The 25005-nt window shown below is 38.2% G+C and overlaps 1 protein-coding gene across 1 annotated transcript; it reads left to right on the top strand.

Annotated features, from left to right (window-relative positions):
- Nucleotides 1–18904: 18904 nt before the first annotated feature.
- LOC133795424 (ubiquitin-like protein 5) lies at nt 18905–20844 on the top strand. The gene is made up of 2 exons (XM_062232877.1): nt 18905–19258; nt 20475–20844. The coding sequence occupies exon 1, from the start codon at nt 19019–19021 to the stop codon at nt 19238–19240; it is 222 nt and encodes a 73-aa protein (XP_062088861.1). The 5' UTR covers nt 18905–19018; the 3' UTR covers nt 19241–19258; nt 20475–20844.
- Nucleotides 20845–25005: the final 4161 nt, after the last annotated feature.

Raw genomic sequence — 25005 nt, 5'->3', positions numbered from 1 at the left:
CCAAGTGATGCCTCTTACATCTAGGACACTCGGGATAAGACTTCCAGGCTTCATTTCCACCTAGACGACCCACAGAAACACCACGGGGCCGTCTGTCAGGACCTGGAACTGGGAAGGTGTCAGGAACCTTCCTCTTCTGATCACTGGGGCCAACACCCCTACCAGAACCCACAAATGGAGGGCCTGGCCTCCTGAAATCCCTTCTGGCTGCATTGTCACGCCAGATCATAGTCTCTGCAGTTTCAGCTGTAAGTGCCTTCTCCACCACCTGTGCATAAGTAGTCACTCCTGCCACAGTGGTGATGCGTACATCTCGGGCTAACCTAGGCTGTAGCCCCTGTAAGAAACGCTCTCTCCTGGTCCCATCAGTGGGTACCAACTCCTTGGAAAACTTTGCCAAACGGTCAAACCTTAAGGCATACTCGGTTACTGATAAGCTTCCCTGAAGCAACCTCATAAATTCATCAGCCTTCGCCGCTCTAATAGCGTCATTGTAATACTTTTCATTGAACAAGGTCTGAAATTCCTCCCAGCTCAGGAGATTAACATCCTTGGTCTGGCCAACCACTTCCCACCAAATCCGGGCATCTTCCCGAAACATATAGGCAGCACAAGCCACCCTCTCAGTACCAACTACCTTCATAAAATCCAGAACAGTGGTAATCATGCCCATCCATTGTTCAGCTTTGGTAGGATCGACACTGCCTTCAAACACAGGAGGTTGTTGTTTCCTGAACCGCTCATAAAGAGGTTCCAATCTGTTTGCAACCTCAGGCAGTTGCCCAATAACTGGCACCGACACAGAAGGTGCCTCTGCAACGCTGGCAACTACAGGCACTTGCTGCTGTCTTAGGAGACGAAGCTCCTCTCCCTGTTTTAACACTGTAGCCTGCAAATCATTAAACAACTGCTGCCAGTTTGCATGTGCTGGCTGTGGAACCTGAGATTGGTCATTCTCTTGACCCTGACTGTTATTATTCTGGCCTGGATCACTCTGGCCAGCTGACATGTCTGTCTGTCCTGAGTTCATTCTGTCACTGATACCTTATTGAAACAATAATCAATACGGCCATTCAGGTAGTAATAACAAAACCTCTTGCCGCCTCACGGTCCAAGAACAATAGACAACTATCACATTCCACAGTCATTCAGTATTCACAAGCAGATACATGTTTATGGCACTCAGCACTCAGCATGTATCACATAATAACTTATAAACATCCATACTAATAAGCAGGCGCCAGCAATCTTAGTACTAATCAGTACACATTTGCTGAAGATATAATATCTCAGGGCACAAGCTCAACATAATATCCCATGCACACAGGTAAAGCATATATATCACATTTAAGCAATTATACATGTAACCATTTAGATAGTTACCAAACCATGAGTCGAGCTCGACTTCGGTGATGTGTGTACATTCCCAGCCAGTCTACAGGAACCCTAACCTTGGCATGGCTCTGATACCAAGTTGTAACACCCTGGTTACCCCAGAACAGTTACGGTGAACCGGAAATTTGACCCGCTACCCGAGTCCTTTGGTTAAAAACGTGATCTAAGTGTTAATATCAGGTTAAGGTGAAAAACCAGCAAAAAGGAAAGGGTACATTTTATTAAGTAAACAAATTGCTCATGAGCCTTTCAAAATGTTTACAAGTAGTTCGTAATACAAAAGAGTTGCTACAGTTCCAAATTTACAATCCCCGCCGGCCTAAGCGGCAAAAATAAGGTAAACCCCTAGTCCCTCTGAGAATTCCTTGACCGTGGCGGTCAAGCGGCCCTGTATGTACACAACATCGCCCAAGCTCTCCACTCAGGGCTGGTTAAGCTTTTCCTTCCCTTTACCTGCACCACATAGCACCCATGAGCCAAGGCCCAGCAAGAAAACACAATAAGACATGATATAATATCAACAACGATCATAATAACCCTTCAGGACTCTCAGTCCAATCAAATAGATGACAATAGCCAAATGCCACGATAATGAGCATCGCTCCCTCTAGCCATGTGATGATAGGGTCACCAGGGCTTAACAGTTAAGTGATTCTTTCATATGTTCGACCAGGACAGGTGCATGGTGATTAGTCACCAACATAACCTTCCTCACGACTCTAGAGTCGAAGCTATGGACAACGTCCCTTAGCCACGTGACTTACGGTCACCGGGGTCGTATACCTTGGCTATAGACATCTGGTCGTAGACCAGGCAAGCGCTTATAAGTTCTTCGACCTTAGGGCCGGTCCCGCATTAATGCCATAGAGCCATTCAATGCGTGATCATCGACTTTAGAGTCGGTCCCTGACTAGTCAGTGTCATAAACAAGTAATCAGCGTCCATTAGCATTTAATATGCAATCCACGTCCACATATATCAACCAACATGCTTCAATATCAAACCATGCATGTCATATACCTATACAGGGTGCAGTTGTACTCATACACCGTTTTTTTACCTCAGGTTCGAGCGAGAAGTATGATAAAGACGACCCTTGAGAACGATCGATCTTTTAGTTCCTTAGCGGTTACCTAATCACAACCAATTATAACCTCCATTAACGAGAATCCATAATAATAGGGTCTTAACCTAAGCACCACCCTCGGGACCTCGAAACATGCCCACACGGTGAGTAGATTCGCTCCCGGGCCTTAAGGATTGAAACCCCAAGTCAAAAACCCTTAAAAACACTCAAAACAGGACTTAGAAGGAACAGGGTAGCGCTACAGCGCTCAACCCCTAGCGCCACAGCGCTATACATAGAACCTCCCAAGCGCCAGAAAGCCTCCTGAGGAGCGCTATAGCGCCCTAAGGTGGGCGCTGTAGCGCTACCTCCAAACCCAATCTCCCCTGAACCGACCTTCTTCAACTCCTTCGATTCTAACTCGATTTCCAAGCTTCCAAATCCCATTCTTGATGCCAAATGAACCCAAAAACCATCCCAACACACCCCAAACATCACAAGCATGGGAAACCTGGCCAAAACTCCCGACAAAACCATGAATTCACCCTAGTAATCTCAGCTGCAAAACAAAACCAAAACAGGGCAAACCAGAGAAAACCATGGTTAGAAACTTACCTAAGGCTCGACTTATGATGGTCTTCAATGGTGGAACACACTCCCAAACTCCCAAGGCTTGCTTCCCAAGCTTAAATCCTCAAAATTGGTTCAGAAACCACAAAGAAAAATGAAGAAAAGAAGGTACAGGAGAACTCTTTTGCATACTCTGTTTTTCCACTACTTTCTTCAGCCATCAAGAGTTATATCTATCCTAGGGGTGAAATGTCCATTTTACCCCTAGGTCAATTAATAGTTTCTAAAGGCTCCCAAGGGCATATTTGGTACTTTCTTCCTAACTCGTTAATCATAATTAACGCTATCCAATTCCCGCTATTCTCAATGTTCTCAACTACCAATAATTCACATCCCATTACCCTTTATCTCCTGGTAACGCTCTAATCATCAAAATCACCCCGAGACTCAACCCAAGTCCCGACACTTAATCCCGTTATGACTAAACCGCTACTTTAATATTCTACGATCGTCTCATGTCGAATAACTCGAGCAAACCCACATCATAATGTGGTCTCAACATATATCATCGACATGCATACAATTAACATTATATTATAATATAATTCTCATAAGCATGCATAAACACGTTTAATGACGTAATTAAACAATTATGGCCCTCTCGACCTACTAATCCAGCCATTAACCATAATAGGGAATCCGGGGCATTACACTGTCACTCCTCTATTTTGGACTGAAAGTCCTGAACAATTATTATGATCATTGTTGATATTATATTCATGCAGTACTGTGTTTTCTTTCTGGGCTTTGGCTCATGGGTGCTATGTGGTGCAGGTAAAAGGAAAGAAAAGCTCACCCAGCCTTAAGTGGAGAGCTTAGGTGGCGATGTGTACATATGCGGCCGCTTGACTACCACGGCCAAGGAGTTCTCAGGGGAACTAGGGGGTTTACCCTATTTTTGCCGCTTAGATCGACAGGTTGTAAATTTTACACAGTAGTGACCATTTTGTATGGTAAACAACTTGTAAACGTTTTTTATGGGCCCATGAACAGTTTTATGTTTTAAATAAAATGTATCCTTTCCTTTTGGTTGGTTTTTCCACCTTAGCCTATTAATAACACCTAGAAGCACGTTTTAAACCAAATAACTATGTTAGCGAGTTAAATTCACGGATCAAAGTTCACCGTAATGGTCTTGGGGTAACCAGGGCGTTACAACTTGGTATTAGAGCGTGCCAAGGTTAGGGTTCCTCTAGACTGGCTAGGCATGTACACTCGCCACTGAAGTCAAGCTCAACTCATGGTTTGGTAACTATTTATGTGGTTATATGTTTAAGTGCTTAAATATAGTATAAATGCTTTACCTGTATACATGAGACACCATGTTAAGACTGTGCCCTGAATACTGCATCTTCAGCAACAGTGTGCTAATTAGTACTGATGTTGCTAGCATGTACTTATTAGTATTGTTGATTGTGAACTATAATTTGATACATGTTAAGTGTTAAAAGTTGTAATCATGTATCTATTTTTATATTTGTATGAATGTGGAATATGCTAGTTATCTGCTTGTTCTTGGACCGTAAGGCGGCAATAGGTTTAGTTATCACTACCTGACTACCTGACTAGCTGTATTGACTATTGTTTCATAAAAGGTATAAGTTGATAAGAATGAATCTAGGACAGGCAGATACATCAGCTGGCCAAAGTGATCAAGGCCAGAATAATAATCAAGGTCAGGAAAATGGTCAGGGACAGATTCCACAGCCAGCTCATGCGAACTGGCAGCAGTTATTCAATGACCTGCAGGCTACAGTATTGAGGCAGGGAGTAGGGCTGAGCATAAAATCCGAAAAACCGAAAAAACCGTGTACACCGACCTACCGAACACCGAAAAAACCAAAACCGTTTAAACCGAAAAAACCGCCGACGGTGCAAACCGCCACTGTTCGGTCGGTTTGGAAATTTTGGGTGAACCGACCAATAAAACCGAAACCGACCGAACACAATAAAATAATAATATAATATTATATAATTATTAATTATTAAAATTTTTAATAAAAAAAACTTAAGGCACTTATAAATGTAATTATGTTCTATATATTTATGTTTTAAAAACATACAAAAATGGATTCTAACAATCCAAAATTTTTAATTTTTTAACTATTACTTTCAAAAAAAAAATAAAAAATAAAAAAATAATAATCAATTCGGTTTGGTCGGTTTAACCGACCAAACCGCGGTCCAAAATGGTCGGTTTTTTTTTAAACTGGTTTGGTTCGGTCGGTTTTTGGATTACACCAATCCGAACCGAAAACCAAATTCTGGATATTTTTTTTGTGAAAAAACCGCCCAAACCGACCGATGCTCACCCCTAGCAGGGAGAAGAACTTCACCTCCTGAGACAACAACAGGTTCCTGCAGTGGCCAGTGTATCTGAGGCACCTCCTGTATCGGTGCCAGCAGCTGGGCAGCTGCCTGAGGTTGGTAATAAATGGGAGCCTCTCTATGAAAGGTTCAGGAAAAAGCAACCTCTAGTGTTTGAAGGAAGTACAGATCCTGCTAAAGCTGAGCAGTGGATGAGCATGATTACCACCATCCTGGGCTTCATGAGGGTGACTGGTAACGAGAGGGTGGCCTATGCCACATATATGTTTCAAGAGGATGCCCGAATTTGGTGGGAGGTTATATCCCAGACTAGAAATGTTAATGCCCTGAGTTAGGAAGAGTTTCAGACTCTGTTCAACGAAAAGTACTATAATGATGCCATCAGGGTGGCAAAAGCTTAGGAGTTCATCAGGTTACTTCAGGGAGGTTTGTCAGTGACTAAGTATGCCCTGAAGTTTGATCGATTGACAAAGTTTTCCATGGAGTTTGTGCCCATTGATGGGACCAGGAGGGAGAGATTTCTCCAGGGGCTACAGCCTAGATTAGCCTATGATGTTCGCATTACCACTGTGGCAGGGGTTACTACATATGCACAGGTGGTCGAGAAGGCACTCACAGCTGAGACTGCGGAGAACAAGATCTGGCAAGATAATGCAACCAGAAAGGAATTTAGGAGAACAGTTTCTTCTTTTGTGGGTTCAAGTAGGGGTGGAGGCCCCAGTGATCAAAAGAGAAAGGTTCCTGACGCCTTCCCAGTTCTAGGTCCTGATAAGCGACCCCGTGGTTTTTCAATGGGTCGTCCAGGGGGTAATGAAGCCTGGAAGTCTTATCCTGAATACCCTAGATGTAAGAGGCGTCCTTTGGAAGAGTGTAGGGCAAGGGCCTGCTTCTCATGTGGAGCAGTGGGTCATCTTAGAAAGGACTACCCTAAGGCAAGAAGAGAAGAACCCAAGAAAGTGGACAGCTCGGCCCCGGCTCGAGTGTTCACGTTGACACAAGCAGAAGCTGAGGCTTCTCCCTCAGTAGTTATAGGTCAGCTTCTTAGTGCTGGAACCCCTTATAATGTATTGATTAATTCTGGTGCTACACATTTTTTTGTTGCTAGTAGAATTATTGATAGACTGTGTAGACCTTGTGATTTTTGTGCTGTGGGGTTTGGAACTTTGTTACCCACTGGGGAATTAGTGGTATCCAGGAGATGGGTCAGATCTTTGCTAGTGACAGTGGAAGGTAGAGAGTTGTCAGTGGATTTGATAGAGTTGGTTATGACTGACTTTGATATGTTATTGGGTATGGATTAGTTAGTGAATTAGTGGTGAAGATCGACCTTCGTTCTGGTTATCATCAGTTGAGGTTCAAGGAGGGAGATATACCGAAGACTGCTTTTCGTAACAGGTATAGGCATTATGAGTAATTAGTCATGTCTTTTGGATTGACTAATGCCCCTGCTGTTTTTATGGATATGATGAACAGAATGTTCAAAGATTATCTAGATCGGTTTGTGATCGTCTTCATCGATGATATCCTGGTTTATTCTCAGTTAGAGTCAGAGCATGAGCATCATCTGAGGTTGGTTCTACAGAGATTGAGGGAACACAGACTGTTTGCAAAATTTAAGAAATGTGAATTCTGGTTATCTCAGGTATCCTTTCTTGGGCACATTGTCAGTAAGGAGGGGATCAAGGTAGATCCAGTGAAGATTGAGGCAGTCAGAGATTGGCCAAGGCCAAAGAATGCTTCTGAGGTTAGAAGTTTCCTTGGGTTGGCAGGTTATTATAGGCGTTTCGTGGAAGGGTTCTCTAAGATTGCTACTTCATTGACTGAGCTGACGCGCAAGAGTCAGAAATTTGTGTGGTCAGATAAGTGTGAGAACAACTTCTAGGAACTAAAGCAGAGATTGATTACAGCTCCGATTATGAGTCTTCTGTTAGAGAATATATATTATTGCTCAATGGAATTATGGAAAAACCAAATACAACTCTATGCAAAAATACAATGGACAAGATAATATTGATTAAATAAATATTACAACTCAATTGCTCAAAATACAAGTAAATAGAAAGATGTAGAAGAAGAAGATTACAAACTCAATGCTATAATAATACAAGTAAATAAGAAGAACAAAAGAATGAAAACACAAACAAACTCTCACACTCAACCAAAGTGTAGAGTAGTAGGGATCACCAACTTGAACAAGGTTCAAGACCTTTGTCCAAAAGCTTATTTCCCCTATTCTCTAAGCACCAAGGGATCTCTCAAGGAAATAGCTCTCTGGAATTATCAAGCCTTTTGGTGTATTTTCCAGCCAAGTGCTTTGTGGATGGAAAATGGTGTGTCTTACAAGTGAGCATTAGGCTCCTATTTATAGAGTTTGAGATACCCCTTTGAATTTCAAATTTCACCAACCCTCATGGCTGTTACCAATGTTTAATTGGATGTTTATGGAATTAAAATGGAGATTTGGGAGTTATTTGGGATGTTAGAACCGTTCAATTTGGAAAAAACTGAAAATTCACATAGGCTATCAGCCTCACTGGCCGTGGCCACGACTTTTCAGTGGCCGCGGCCACTAGCTTCTGTCCCCCAGGCCGCGGCCAAGGAATTATAGTGGCCGCGGCCACAACCTCTCTTCAGCACAAAAATGTGATTTTTCCAAAACGTCCCAAATCCTTTCCCACATGATTTTGTAACCTCCAAACACCTATTGGGAGTTAAAAACATGTCTCCAACAGTCATATATCATCATGACTTTGTGAAATACAATCTCAAATGTGTAACATATAATATACACATTATTGGGTAATATTTGGGAGTTACAAATTTGTAACTCCAAATTATGTCACATTTGGGCACACACATGTGTCTAATTTTGTGACTCTCAATAATATGTTACAAGGTGTGACAAATCACATTTTGTCACATTATTTAATCTAATATTATATTATATAAAATAATATAACATCTTCCAACAGATCAGGAGAAGTTTGTGATTTACTGCGATGCTTCACATCAAGGTTTGGGCTATGTTCTGATGCAGTCAGATAAGGTAATTGCTTATGCCTCACATCAATTGAAGGAGTATGAAAAGAGATATCCCACTCATGATTTGGAGTTGGCGGCTGTGGTCTTTGCTTTAAAGATATGGAGGCATTATCTTTATGGGGAGAAGTGTGAGATTTATACAGACCACAAGAGCCTGAAATACTTCTTCACCCAAAAAGATTTGAATATGAGACAAAGGAGTTGGTTGGAGTTAGTAAAAGATTATGATTGTGAGATTTTGTATCATCCAGGAAAAGCCAACGTGGTAGCTGATGCTTTAAGCCAGAACGGTCTGGGGCAGATTTATGGTACAAGGCTGATAGCCAGAGAGTTAGCAGATGATATGACCAGAGCTGGTATAGAGTTTCTGGTGGACCAGTTGGCCAATATTACGCTACAGTCTACATTATTGGAGAGAATTAAGGAGGGTTAGTTGGCCAATATTAAGGGGGCTAGGATTGGGACCCCTTTGAGGTGGCCCATTTGAGGGTTGATCAGGCTGCGAGGCAGGTGCAGCCTGATTCCTAGCCAATTGCAGGGCTGCTTCGAGGGCTGCCATGGCCTCCTTTTGACGACGGTCCATCTCCGCCTGTCTTTCACTCAGCTCTTGGCGCTGACGCTATATTTCTTGCTGCTGTCGCGCCATAGTCTCTGCAGTACTTTCTTGACTAGCCCTCATATTGGCCAATTCGTCTTGCAATACTCCCAGGGTATTTCTTAGTGTTTCGGAGTCCAGTTCCTCCTCATCAAATTCCAAGTGTGGCTCATTTTCAGCCATGTTCGGAGGAGGAGGTTGAGATGGTGCAGCGCCAGCCGCCTGCCCAGTCTTCTTTGTTGTTTTCGCCATTAGTGCTTCAACAACCTCGTCTCAAGCTCTCAATGAAAGCACCAGAATGTTGACCTTCATTTTGGTCAACTGACACGAAGTCAAATGCTTGATGTGATGGAAGGTGTTGAAATAGATCTAATGGAAAGAACAGTAAACGACACAACAAATTATAGTGGTTCGGCCCCACGAATTGGTAATGACCTACGTTCACTTAAGCTATTATTGATATTAATTCTCAAATGAGTGATCAAAGAACTAGGGTTCTCCGAGTTTCACAAGCCTTAGAAGGATGAATAATACAATCGTAAGATAATAGTTATAATTCTCTTGTAAAGCATAAACTTAAATCAGCCAAAAGTCCCCTCCTTGAGCTATTTCTTCTCTATTTATAGGCTCAAGAAGGGTTACATAAATTTGTTACAGATATTACTTCCTAAATAATCTGTAATGCCTCGAATTCTCCGATGTGTTTAACGGCGTGAATAGTAGGCCGGGAGGGCCATACTTGCTTAATTATGTTATTAATTGATAAATGCATGTATGTGTTGATTATATTATGATATGATGTGAAATGCATGCATGTGAGTCCATATTTCTAATTACAGGGGTGTGATGGTAATTTGGCCCGTTGAGGGTAAATTGATTATTTGTACGCATGTTGGTGATATATTCTGGGACCACATTATGATGTGGGTTTGTTCGAGCCATTTGGCATGAGACGATCAAGGAATGTTAATTATCGGTTTGGTCATAACAGGCTTAAGCTTGGGGCTCGGGGTGAGTCTCGGGGTGTTTTAATGATTAGAGTGTTACCGGGCGTTAAAGGGTAACAGGATGTGAAATATTGGTGTTTGAGGATATTGAGATTAGCGGGAATTGGGAAGCGTTAATTATGATTAACGGTGTTAGTGGAAAGTACCAATTTTACCCTTGAAGTGGTTTTAGAAGCTTTAAAAGACCTAGGGGTATTTTGGTCATTTGGGATTTGGATATATATGGTTTTAGATGGCTGTAAAAACAGAACAAAAACAGGGCATTCTCCTTCCTTCCCGTACGTCCAACTCTCTCATTTTCTTCTTTGGAGTTTTGAGCTCAAAGGGTGGAATTAAGCTAGGAGATCAAGGGGCTAAGGTTGTAGACTTAGTTCAGCCATTGAGGAGGGTTTGGTTTCGAATTTGAGGTGAGTTTTATCCATCAATTTTCTGGTTATACTCTGTTTTCGTTTTAAGTTTTCAGCTCTAGATTTTGGTGTGGAAAGTTGGAATCAAGGGGAGTTCTTGTGGTGTATTACTTGGGTTATGATGGGGGAGAGTTATGGGTGATGTTTGGAGGTTTAAATGGGTGTTTGGAAGAGGTTTTGAGTTGGTTTGAAGGGCTGGTTTGAGGGGGAAAACGCAGGGGAGTTTGCTGATGCGTTGCTGAATTCTGGGTAATTTAGCATAATGAGCCGCGGCCTGTCTAGGGTGTGCCGCGGCCTGAGATGGCTTGAGAGGTGGAAACACCTCTGTCAGGAGGGTGAGCCGCGGCCCATCAGGGAAATTTTGGCCAGAATAGTGTTTTTAGCATGGGGATTCAAACCTAAGGTCTCGGGGTTGAACCTACTACCCGGTTGAGTAGTGTTTGATGTCCCGGAGGTTAGGTTTTGGTTTGGGAACCTTTTATTGTTCATTTTATTGATGGAATCCCATAATTGGTTATGACCAAGTAACCGCTAAAGGACCAAAAGGTTGATCGTTCTCAGGGTCGTTCTTTTATTCATTCTAGCTCGAACCAGAGGTAAGAAAACTGCACCTCAATTGTGACTTGCATGGATACTCGTGAGGCATGTTGGTTGTGTAATATGGACATGGATTGAATATAGAATGATTAGCATATGTTGCTCACTTGTGCATGGTACTGACTTATTAGTCAGGTTTGGCAAAGGTGCTAGTATCAATTGTGAAGTTGTGACTCATTAGTCAGGTTCGGCAGTGGCACTGGGCACTGGTCACGTTGCACTGACTCATAAGTCAGAATTGGCAAAGGTGTTAGCATCAACTGTGAAGCTGTGACTTATTAGTCAGGTTCGGCAGTGATACTGGACACTAGTCACATAGCGCTAACTCATTAGTCAGAACGGCCTTAGCGTGGATCACGCAAGCCAACAGAGATTAGATCTAATCGACTATTAGCATTGAATGACTCAAAGAGCATTAATGCCAGACCGACCTCGAGGGTCGATGATTGAGATAAGCTCTTGGAGGCTAGTGGCTTACCTAGCAGCCACTCTCCCACTTGAATCATGTGATGTTCACTCGTTTGTTTGAAAGCTTTATGCTCAGTGTGATTATAATGATAATCATTTGATAATGTTTATATAAAGTGTTATGTTTTCTTGCTGGGCTTTGGCTCATGGGTGCTATGTGGTGCAGGTAAAGGGAAAGAAAAGCTCACCTAGCCTTGAGTGGAGAGCTGATGTGGTGATGTGTACATATGCGGCCGCTTGACCACCACGACCAAGGAGTTCTCAGAGGAACTAGGGGGTTTACCCTATTTTTGCCGCTTAGGTCGGCGGGATTGTAAATTTAAAACAGTAATGACCATTTTGTACTGAGAACCACTTGTAAACGTTTTGTTTAGCTCTGCAGAGCAGTTTGTAATGAAAATCTCCATTTCCTTTTTATTGGTTTTATACCTTAACTTGTTAATTACACTTAGATCACGTTTTTGACCAAAGGACTCAGGTAGTGAGTCAAATTTCCGGTCCACCGTTCACCGTAACTGTTCTGGGGTAGCCAGGGCGTTACATAATCGGATACTCAGGAATTATGGGAGATAATCTCGGATATGATTATAAATGTACAAGATCTTCTCAAAACATACGTAGTATACGACCAAGATAAAACCCAGATGTTATGTCAGGGGAACCTCCCTGGTCGATATTCGAACAACACCTTTGCCAGGTGTCAGCCACGTGTTAAAAATGTCTGCCACGTCATCTACGCCTATTTTTTGGATAACATTTGCCCCCCTCAATTCGAGTTTCATGTAACTGGTGTAGACAGCGATGCTGAGGTGAATTTGATGACGAAATCATGCTCATGTGGGGTATTCCAACTCATAGGCACACCTTGTCCCCATGCAGCAGCAGCAGCTATAGAGCGTGGAGTGAACCTTTACTCTTTGTGTTCACCGTTTTACACCATTGAGTCATGGAGGAATTCGTACAAAGAAACCATTTACCCAACTGGGAACGAGGATGACTGGATACTTCCAGATGACATTAAGAATATGGTAGTTGGTGCACCCATAGAGAAACAACAAGTTGGTCGGCCAAAAAAGCCAAAGCTAGGAAGACCAAGGACAAACCGTTGGCCATCTGGCAGGGAAAAACCGTTACAATGCGTAAGTGCAGTAGATGTGGTGGTCGTGGCCACAACAAGTCCTCATGCAAAGCTCGACTTTGAGTTTATTTTTTGTTGTATTTTATTTAAACTTGAAGTTGAAGGTTATTTTTTCGTTTTCTTTTTTTATTGTCGTTAATGAATTTTGGTAATTAATTGTCGTTAAAAAAAAGATGCTCGACTCAAAAAAAATTCTTAATAATCTAGATTTTAAGCAAATAAATATAACAAGAGAATGTTCAATGTCTAACATTCTGATACCATAAGTCAACTGTCTATTTGTTTCTGAACAACTCCATGTTATCATCGCAAATCATGTCAAGTGGTAGCCTACCCAATAAGTGTTCGATGTGCTTGATGGCGTACCACCACAATCTCCACTGTAACCAAAACAATAATTGCATTAGTAACAAAATCAACATAGAATTTAATTTAAAAAACTTGAATAAAAACTAGACTTTTGTTTACCTGACTTTGGTTTGGGGTACTGAATCAACTGGCATGCGGTGCACATTGAACTCTTTGCATCTTTTAGCTCTAGGTGGAATCGTCAACCGAGGGTCGTCCTTGAAAAGTTGTGATTGCAATAACAACGATGGGAACAAAGTAGACCATGACTTCATAAACGATTGCAGTTGTTTATCACTTATCACGGTCACGTCCGAATCATAAACATTCAGAGTCCAAGTAGAAATGGAGGCTTCAACTGCAAACCAATGCGCTTGAAGGTAGTTCTGGCACCAATATACAGTGTCTACTCCCTTCCACGATGCCAGAAATTGATTGTCAATTCCCGTAATCATTGATATCACATCTGAATCCCACAAAAACCTTTTCTTATCCGCTTCCTTGGCATTCTGATATGCATCATAACGGGCCGGTACCACTTGTGAGAACATAATATTCATCACAACAGCATCTTGCCGATACGCCCCGGGATAGAACTGTCGACACCTACGTAGCATATGCTTGGCCGCATCAATATGCTGCAAAAATGATAGGAAAGCAATTAATCAGCCTATCGAAACCCCTATAAACCCCCATCGAACCACTATCGAACCCCATGAAACCCCCATCGAACCCCAATTGAACCCATGAACCCAAACCACCTGCCTATTGAACCCCATCGAACCACAATTGAACCCCATGAACCCAAACCATCTGCCTATCGAACCCCCTATAAACCCCCATCGAACCATTATCGAAACCCCTATCGAACCACTATCGAATCCCTATTGAACCCCAATCGAACCCAAACCATCTGCCTATTGAACCCCCATCGAACCACTATCGAAACCCCTATCGAACCCCAATCGAACCCAAACCATCTGCCTATCGAACCCCCTATAAACCCCCCATCGAACCACAATCGAAACCCCTATCGAACCACTATCGAATCCCTATCGAACCCAAACCATCTGCCTATCGAACCCCCATCGAACCACTATCGAACCCCAATCGAACCCATACCATCTGCCTATCGGACCCCTATCGAACCACTATCGAAACCCCTATCGAACCCATGAACCCAAACCACCTGCCTATCGAAACCCCTATTGAACCCACTGTTTATACCAGATAACAAATATTAATAAAATTACTTACCCCATCATCGATCCAAAACTGTGGTGTCTTCATCGTCAGAAACCAACTCGGACCATACACATCAGTTTGGACATCCCTCTTCGTCTTGTTCGGAATATCTCCAAGCAACCACTTGCCGACCGTCCTGTACTGTGTAGCAAGTGACTTCTTTAGAGGGTCGAGGACTAATGGCATGTCATCAATCACATCCAAATGAGCTTTCTTTCTAGTTGGGTCGGTGTAGTCTTCAAATTTCTTAGGTTTGCGTCTTTTCCTCTTGGCCAATTCAAACTCTACACCAGCAACATCCCCAGGTTCTATAATAGCAACACCTGGGGTCTCAGGATTTGCTGTGAGTACTATCGGGGGAGGAGTGCCTATGTCATGTGAGACAAAATCATCTGGGAGGTCAAGTGAGTTGGAATCAGAATCATTTGGAAGATCTTGTACGAATGTCAAGATCTTATTGACAGCATCCTTGATGACTGCCTGGTTCTCTAGGATGGTATCCTGATGACTCTCGACTCGCTCCAACCTCTCCAACACCTCTCGTAAATCAGGTTGATCAGGATTGGGGTGTACCAATGGGGCTGGGGCCGAGGGTGTGGGGCCGATGGGGACTGGGGTATCCTCATCATCAGGGCCATCAACAAAAATATTGGCTGCCTTCGCAACCTCAGCAGCTATCTCCGCCACCTTCTCAAAATCAGTGGGAGTTTCTACCTCTTCTTCTTGGCCCAACCCAGGATACAAGGGAACATCACCCTCCGTCAGAGCGCTATAATAATCTATCTCCAAAGGCCGGGGCTTCAACATGGACAACACAATCAACTGTATCAAATACAAAGCATTAAGTTAGTTTGAAACCACCAAAGAATACTCTATTTTGACATAATATAGCAAAACTTACACTTGTCTTCTTTAACATCGGTGCAAGGTCGGCCTTCGAAATAGGGCGCTCCTTATTGCTCGACCAACTCAGCATCCTTTGAAACTGGTTTCCATGGTTAATACCATACTCTCGTGCAAACTGCTGGATGGCTTCGTATGCCCAATACTGCAATGCAGGGACATAACCATACAAACTGTATTTTGCTTCTTTCTGTTTCCCCTTAACTTCTTTCTTCTTTTCATAGTTCCTCTTCTGATGATGCATGTCTTTTTTACATGAATCCATAAGCTTGTTAAAAGACACCTCCCCCCATGGGTAAGTAAAGAAGTACTCAGTGTCCTCCACCATCTTTAGCGAATCTATCCATACATTTAACTTGCCCTCTCGTGCAAGTAAAACCCCCTTAACAAAGAAACATAGGCCCAACTTGTAGGCATCTTCAACTATAGTGCAGTTTTTTAAAGCAGCCTCCAAATGCATTATCTTCACTGTTTCTTCATCATTAAAGTACTCCTTGATTAAGCGGTCACTAGTCAAGTGTTTCTTCAAATCAGTCTTAGATAGCCCTGAACTGAAGTTCAACCCTGTAACCAAAGCAAACTCGCCTCTACCAAATCTACAGGGTCTAGATCCCAAATGTAAATGCAACTCATCCTCTTTGATGCACTGGATCTTGCGCAACATTAATTGATGTATGAGAGATGCAGAGAAGTCTAACTTCTCAGCCATGAAAAATTGTTTGAAAGGAGATTCCTTCACCCTTTCTATTAACCCGAGCTCCTCAAACTTGTCCTTGATTGTTTTAAAGTAACCATTGCCCTTATATGTGACTCGTCCAGGAAAGTGATCTGTCAAGGGTAAAAGAAACTTCGACATCTGCAAAAAATAAAGATAAAAATAATACAGTTAAACAAAGTCGCGTGAAAAATCCATCAATAAACATACATGCAACCATCGAACCCCTATCGAATATGCATTGAACCCCTATCGAGTACCCACCGAACACCCATCGAACCCCTATCGAAAAACCCTAGAGCATGCATCGAACCACCATCGAACCCAACAAAAAACCCAATACATCGAGCATGCATCGAACCCCCATCGAGCATGCATCTAATTTCTTAGGTTTAAACCTGGAACCCATAATGGGCCTACCCTATGGGTTCCCAATCGAGCATGCATCGAACACCCATCGAACCCCAATCGAGTACCCACCGAACATCCATCGAACCACTATCGAACAACCCTATAGCCTGCATCAAACCACCGTCGAACCCAACATAAAAACCACTCCATCGAGCATGCATCGAACCATGATTGAGCATGTATCAAATCACAGAAGCATAAACCTTAAACCCCAAATGATCTAACCTATCGAACCCAATCGAGTATGCATCGAACCCCTATCGAGTATGCATCGAACCCTCTAAATGCCTACCCATCGAACCCCCCATCGAATAACATTGAACCCTCCATCGAACCATCGAGCAACATAATAAAACCAGGCAAAAACTCACAGTTGTCTTTCAACGTACCCATTCCAAAATACTAAAACAAAGCATATCAATATGCTCAAAACAATTCGTAAACTATGCAATAAACGAAAAAAGTCACAACATTCACACAAAAAATTCAAAAAAAATATATACATATAAACATATATATACAATAGAATACAATAGGGAGATCGACCTTAGTGGGTCAGGGAGGACGGAGGCGGAGGAGGGAGGTCTCGGGGAGGACTTGGAGTTGGGTTCAGTTCTCGGGGGAATCGACGCCGTGCGGGTCTCGGGGGATCGGCGGTTGTCGTGTGGTCTCGGTGGAGCGACGGTTGCCGTGCGGGACTCGTCGGAATCGACGTCGGTGGGGAGTGGTCGACTGGTTTCGTCTGAAAGATAGAGAGGGAAACTGTGTAGGCGGAGGAGGGAGTTCGAGAGAAAAAGAGAGAGGGAAACTGAAGAGACAAATGAGGAGGGTATTTTGGGTATCATAAAATAAATTGGCATTATTTTGTAATGTTAAAAATGCCTAGCATTACTTTGTATTACAACCCCATATTAAGCATAAAAAGTCAAATTTCCCTTACCCAATAACCCGGTAATGCTCTAAATACCCCTTAACTCACTCTGAGTTAAGTATAAATCCTATTGTGACATTCCCACTAGCTTACCTCTTAGGATCGTCTCGTGCTGACTAATCCTAGCATAACCAAATAATAATAAAGCACCACACGCATATCACATATATGCCTGAAATGATCAAAATATGAAAATCACCAAATTACTCAAAAATTGGTTCACATGCATATTTAATACACATACACATGCATATTATTATTAAATAGCATAATAAATCAATTATGACCCTCCCGGCCTCATAATCAAAATCCTAAACCTTATTAGGAAATCTGGGGCATTACATATATTGTCAATGCCCGTTGAATGAGTATCGAAAAACTATAGAATTCACATATATCGAAAACTTATCCAATTCCATGGCTATATTGAAATAGAAGAGAAACTCATCAAAGCAAATTCGATTTATTATGCGGTTATGAACGCAAAAAAGCTTTAAAATTTTAAAGCCATTGAATTGGATAATTTATTTTAACAACAAATTGGATAACTTTATAATCCCACATTTATAGAGTAATTTAATTATTTATATTTCTGTAATTAACAAATATAATCCCACTATAGAATTCACATATATAAAAAACTTATCTAATTCCATGGCTATATTGAAATAGAACAGAAACTCAGCAAAGCAAATTCGATTTGTTATGTGGTTATGCGTTTATGAACACAAAAAATTTTAAAATTTTAAAGCCATCGAATTGGATAATTTATTTTAACAACAAATTGGATAATTTTATAATCCCACATTTATAGAGTAATTTAATTATTTATATTTATGTAGTTAGCAAATACATTAGTGTTAACCTAAATTAAAACAGATAAAACATATATCAAGATGATATAATAATAAAAAATAAGATTACAATAATAAAAGAAATTACTTGTGAAACGATAATGTTAAAAGAAATGGTGAAAGAATATTAATTTAAAAATTTGAAGATAATTTATTAAATTAAAATATTATTTGACGATAATTTATTAAATTTTAAAATTAAAATATTGGACTGTTTGTTATTTTTTGAGAAATATTAAAAATTTAAATTAAAAATAATATTTATAAACACTCTTAGTCAGTGAGTGTCTCTGGGTTCAACTATACGGAACCATTTTAACTTTTAATTGTATGGCTCGTTGGCCCTAAGAGCACTTCCAATGGATGAGCTAAAATGTGTTATTCTTTATAATATAGAGAAAAAATAATTAAGTACTCTTCTAATGGGTGATGTAAAGTTATATTTTTTTACTTAAATGAATAATATTTCTTTATAGGTAGTGAAACACTATTCATCAAGCTATAAATATTTTATTATTTTTTTATAAACATTTTTATATATATGAGTGATATTATTATATTTAATTATTTTATTTCTTAAAATGAATAAAATATTTAAAAAAATATAATATATAAATAATATAAAGAAAAAAAAAAAAAATATATATATATATAATATAATGTAAAAGTTTTAGGTCTTTTATATAATATTTTTATAAGTTTTTTTTTATATATTTATTATTGTTATTTTTTAATTATTTTATTTTAAGTAATAAAATATATTTAAAAATATAATATTTAAATAATATTGTCACCGATATTTTAAAGAAAAAGAGTATATCAGTCTCTAAAACAGATTTTTTTTTTTTTTTTTTTTTTGTCGCAGCAGGCCCTAAAAAGGAAGTTTGAAACTCTTCGAATCTTGGCTTCTCAATCTCTTCATCATCTTGCGATTGAAAATGATCGAGGTAGTGTTGAACGATCGACTGGGGAAGAAGGTGAAGGTTAAATGTAACGAGGATGACACGATCGGCGATCTAAAGAAGCTGGTGGCGGCTCAGACCGGAACCAGAGCCGATAAGATTCGAATTCAGAAGTGGTACAACATCTACAAGGACCATATTACTCTCAAGGACTACGAGATCCACGACGGCATGGGTCTTGAGCTCTACTACAACTGATTTCATCATTCTTTTTCCGTAAGTCGTCTTCTTCTTCTTCGTATTTATAAATTTTTCGCTTTTGTTTCGTAGAAACCCTGCTAATTAATCATTGTAATTGCAACAAGAATTGTACTTCTGTTTGTGTTTCACTGTTTTCTTGGTTGAGAAATTGGTACTACGACGATGAAAGAGAGAAAAGTCAATGGAAATTGTTTGACTTAAATAGAGATTTTAGGAACTTTATTCTTAATTTATGATGTTATGGAACCATTGATTAATTCTTCTTTTTATTCTGTTTTTTTCAATAAAAAAAACTTGTTAGTTGGTTAGTCCTGTCTGCTATGCTATGTCAAAAAGTTTTTAGCAATACCATGTTGGAAGGAAGATTAGGAGGCGTCTCGGTTCACATGAGATGCACCACTTGTTTCTCTTATAGGGACACAGTCCTAAATCACTGCAATTCATTCATTCTTTCTTTCTTTTTTTCCTTAATCCAATACAATACTATCATGTTCATGTATACTATATCATTCACCAAACGAGACCCATATGTATTGTGTTATTATTTAATATGATTAGTCTAGTTCTATGTGAAGTAATGTAAGATTGGAAGTATTATTAGGAATTTTGGTGACAAAAGAGGGTGGAAAAATAAGAGAGTAAGTTTATGAATGTGCGTTGCTGTGGATACAATTTGCGTGAACTGTATATTGTTGAGAGGGTAAAGATATGGGGAGCATTACACACTCTCAAGATCCTCACAGCTTTCTTATGTTTTCTCTCACTTAAAAGAACACAATCATACGCACATAATAGAATCTTTTATCATAATTTGGAAGAATTTTGTACTGTACATATATATAGCATTTGATTTTTATGTGCATAGACTACATTTGGCGGATAGGATTAGATTGTGAGTTACTTATGAAATTAAGGGAGATATTGAAAAAAATTAATGAAACAACCTAAATAATTCTTCTAGTATGGAAATTAATCCCATTTAAAAAAATGCAGTTTTATTGTGTCTAATCTTCTATGTTCATAGCATCAAATTAACTCATTCATTTTTTTTTTAATATTTTTTTCATTTCAATAACATCCAATTCAATCTTACTTCCAAGCAGGATTATATTGTTTATGAGCTTGTGATGGGAATCTTCAAAATAAAGTTTTTTTGTTATGAATATGTAGAAAGCATGTCTTTTTTTTTTTGGGTCAGTTTTGAGTTATTGAACTTTTCTTGTTTTCACAGGGGTATGCACCAACACCAACACCAGTGGAAGTGCATTATTAAATGGATGAAATTTCTCCATCTCAACTTATGGGAATGAATGTATGGCTATTGTTTTGACATGCCAATATGTAGATTGTTGGTCATGTAATGTCTGATATGGATAATAACTGTGTGTAAAGATCAGCTATTTTCTGTGCTACGTACTTATAGTTATATATATGTAGCGTGTGTGGTGATTGTTAGTGGAGAATAAAAACTTAATCTTAACAAACCGTTTCAGTTCGCTAATAAGCATTTTGGTCTGAGGATCAGGCTTTATAAGCATTAAGAAATGGTTGAGCGCAAACATTTAATAATTTTACATTAGTACATGAATGATTTTTATTTATTTATATTCTTAACAGCACTTATTAATTATTTAGGCCATTTCTTAAGTCAAGAATTTTTTAGTAACACACTTATGAATCTCCAATGCAAAAATAGTGCTAAATTTAGCACAGAAAGTTAATGACATATTTAGCACAATTTTTATAATTGTGCTGTAAGCATCTTCAATAGTTAATTTTTAGCTCATTTTTATAAAATTGAATTTTCAATGGTGGTATAAAATATGTGCCAAATTTGGCACATGATATAGCATGGGCTAAATCTGGCTCATGGTGTGTCAAATTTAATACAAAACATAGCATGTGTCAAATTTGGGCCAGAGTAAATATCACATTTTTAATGAGGAAATTACACCAAATATAAGATTTTTTTCTTAAATTTTGAAAAATATGGTAGTTTTTTTTCCTTAAGTTTTTATGGCATATTTTTTTTGTTTATATTTTTATGGGAGTTTATTTCCCATATATTTGTATACCATATTGTATCTTTTATACATGTTTAGTAGTTGGTTTTGATATGTTTTGAGATTATTTTTATAATTTTAATCTATTTGTATTATTTTTGTCATTCATATTTTATAAAATATATATTTTTTTAAATATGAGACATTCATCACCATACTTTTATTCTCATTTCTTATTCTTTTATTCTATTTTTTATTCTTCAATCAACATTTTATCTACAGTAACTGGTTACCACTATCAAAGAAATTTTGATTTTTTTTTTGTGATAGTAATCCTGTTCCACTGTCAATTTTTTTTAGTGATGTGTGGTAATTGGTTATAACAATAAAAATTAGTTTTATTTTTTAAATGGCGTGGTAGTAACTAGTTACAACTATAAAAATAATTTTGATTTTTTAGTAATGTACCATTATAAAAATATCAACTGAATTGTAACTGGTTACTTAGTGAGATTTGAAAAAAAATAGATATGAAAAAAATAAACTAAATTGATCGTGAAGGTAACTGGTTACAGCTAGGTCTGAAAAATAAAATAGATATGAAAAAAAACACAGTTGCGATGGTAACCGGTTACTTTGCCAGACTTGGAAACAAATAGGATCACAAACAAAAAAACTAAACTAGTCATAAGCGTAACCAGTTACAAATTCATATATAACAAAACAATCGTCATGATACATGGTTACTTAGTCAGGTGTGAAAACAAAATCAAATCTAAACAAACAAATATAAATTAATCGTTATTGTAATTGGTTACAACTAGATCTAAAAAAAAAATCAGATATGAATAAAAAGAATCAGACACCATTGTATCCGGTTACTTAAACTGTTCTGAAAAAAATAAAACCACAGATTGTGAGTGTAACCGGTTACAGTTACGTTTAGAACAAAAAATATTAAATATGAAGTGCAAAAACAGATTTGAAATGACAAAACCAGATGTGAAAAAGAAGAAGAACAACAAAGAAACTAAAAATAAAACTAGATATGAAGAAGAAGAAGAAAAATAATAAGAAACAAGAAGAAGAAGAAGAAAAAGAAGAAACACGAATAAGAAGAACCAGAGGGGGAGGTATGTCGCCGTTAGGGGCATGGGCAGAGGTTCGTCGTCGGGGGCGGATGTAGCATCGCCGACGAATGGCTGAGATGAGAGAACCAAATGGGGGAGGAGAGAGATGAAGAAAGAGAGATATATATCGTGAGGGAAAGAAAGTAGAGAGTGAGATAGAATTTTGTGTATTTATGATTATGGTAATCTATTTTTTTATATTATATGGAATTACCATATTTAATTTTTTTTTTCAAAACTTACCATATTTTATATAGTTATATTTTCCCCCATAAATATAGAAACTATGTTTATTTTTCTAATATTTATGTAAACTTCTCTTTTTTTAATTACTTCTTTACCACTCATTAATTCAAGTTATTAATTTTTTTAATTTGTAATTTATCTTTTAATAAAAAAATAATTGTTTTTGTATATTTTCAATAAATATTAATAGCTATATTGATTTTTTTTAGCTAGTTTGCTCCTTGTGCATTGGAGTAAAAATGCAAAAAGTGGGCCAAATATCATTGACACATATTTTGGGCCAAATTTGACTCAAATTATACACATTCACTGGAGATAGTCTAATATACATAGATGTAAAGGTGATGTAAAAAAGTTTACATTTAATGACAATAATAAATAGAGTGTTGCTATTTAGCATCTTAAGATGTCCAACATCACATGAGGTGGCATCCCATTATTGGTTAGAGATACTCCATAATACTTATTAAATTTAAATAAGTGAGACTCAATATTGAATTGCACTAATAGCGGAATGATACCTCCTTGTGGTGTTGGGCACCAGTGGTGCCCCTTAACAATTCTCTAATAAATAAGATGCCAATAATAATAATAATAAAATTATAGGTAATGATAAAAAAAAATATTTAATGTCAATAATAAATAAGATAATAAGTAATCTTAAAAAAAAAAAAAAAGTGAGCATTTATTATAAATTCAAATTTGAATATGCTATATTTGGATAAATTATAAGCATCTATTAAATTTGGTGGAGAATCTTTTTTTTCAAATGTGCTACTTTAGCAATGTTGCATATCTATTGGAGATACTCAGGAGGTGTCTCATTGTCGAGACATGTGGATGACTTTGATTGGTTGATCACATACCCTATGACACTATAAAGCTGTAGCGTGGTCAGGATTTAATAACAGGTTTCTCCTATAGGGTCACAATACTAAAACACTAACTACTTTTTATACCTAAACATTATAAACATCTATGTGTCAAAGTGATTTTAATTCAATGAAAAACATCTAAACTAAATATGATTGGTTAAAAACATTTGCCACACATAAGTATGTGTAATATTTGAGTGTAAAAAATGTGTGCAAAAGAATAATAATCATGTTAAAGGTATAATTGTTCTTCAATAATATCACTAATAAATATAACAGTAAGATAAATTGTGAATATATATTTAAAATAATTGAGCAAATGTAAAATAATAAATAAATTTTAATTGACTAAGCCATTATAATTTTGGTACTACTTGATCAAGAATTTTGAGTGCTAACAATATTTTCATTGAGGAAACTATCATAAAATGTGGTTCTTTATATTATATATACATAGAATAAAATTCTGTCAGTTTTGTTCAATAGTGAGATATAGTTGAGTGAGGCAACAAAAAACAGCATATTTTAGTTCGTATAAACATTTATCTACTGAGTAGGCAGGTAGAGCCGCGGAGGAAAGGAGATCCAAAGGTCAGCCACTAGTACTTGCAAGAGTCACGCCCTTCAAAAACGACTCTATCTGTCATTCAAAATTGAAAAGAGTAGTATGTATTCAATTTAAGTAATAGATATTTTGGGAAATACATCATTTTATTTTAATTGTGTGGTTGAGATTAATTATATATCATTATGTATAATTTATGTGTGTCCGGATCATTACTCAGTCAAAGTACCATACCTGAGACATGAGCTCCAAACAAACCTAAACCCAAATCCAAAGCACGTGCCTCGAATCACTCCATTACAACAGAGGCACAGAACAAGTTGTGCAAGTAAAAGAGAAACCCATAGACGCACACCGTTGCTATCACTTACAATTTACAAATGAATACAAGACAAACGAACTGGCCACCAACTCATTCTATTGTAACTTCTTGTTCCACCAAACCACACCACAGCCGTCAATCATTACTTTTAATTTGGGTCGTCCACTTACAATTCTAAATAGTTCTCAACTTTCAACAATTAATTTTCTTCCTACGAATATAATTACAAATTTACCAACAAATGATATGATGTGATGTGATGTGATGTTAACGAACCAAACTAACGAGTAGCACTATTAATAAAGCTAGATATAAATAACATATGTTATTTCAATACAATAATTGATTCCACTATGGGAGTTGTTTTGTTTTTGTGTTGGGACTGGGACAAATGCTTAGCCGAGTTTGCGGTGTGTAATTACCATTAGCAAGCGCATACAAGTAAAACCCATGTTTTTTTTTTTTCTTTCTTTCAGTTCTTGCACCAATCTTTCTTGGAGTTGTCAGATACTACTTTTCCTAGAGAGCTATTTTATTAGTATTATTTGTTTTTTAAATGGTAGTATTATTTGTTTGAATGCGAGATTTTCATGCTGGCTATAATTTTTTCGGATAGTGACT

This window comes from Humulus lupulus, chromosome 8 (genome assembly GCF_963169125.1).
Source record: "Humulus lupulus chromosome 8, drHumLupu1.1, whole genome shotgun sequence".
NCBI lineage: Eukaryota > Viridiplantae > Streptophyta > Magnoliopsida > Rosales > Cannabaceae > Humulus > Humulus lupulus.
This window is presented reverse-complemented; position numbering and strand designations above follow the sequence as displayed.

Coding starts and splice junctions, on each gene's coding strand:
- LOC133795424 (XM_062232877.1), top strand. CDS start 19,019: ATGATCGAGGTAGTGTTGAACGATCGACTGGGGAAGAAGGTGAAGGTT.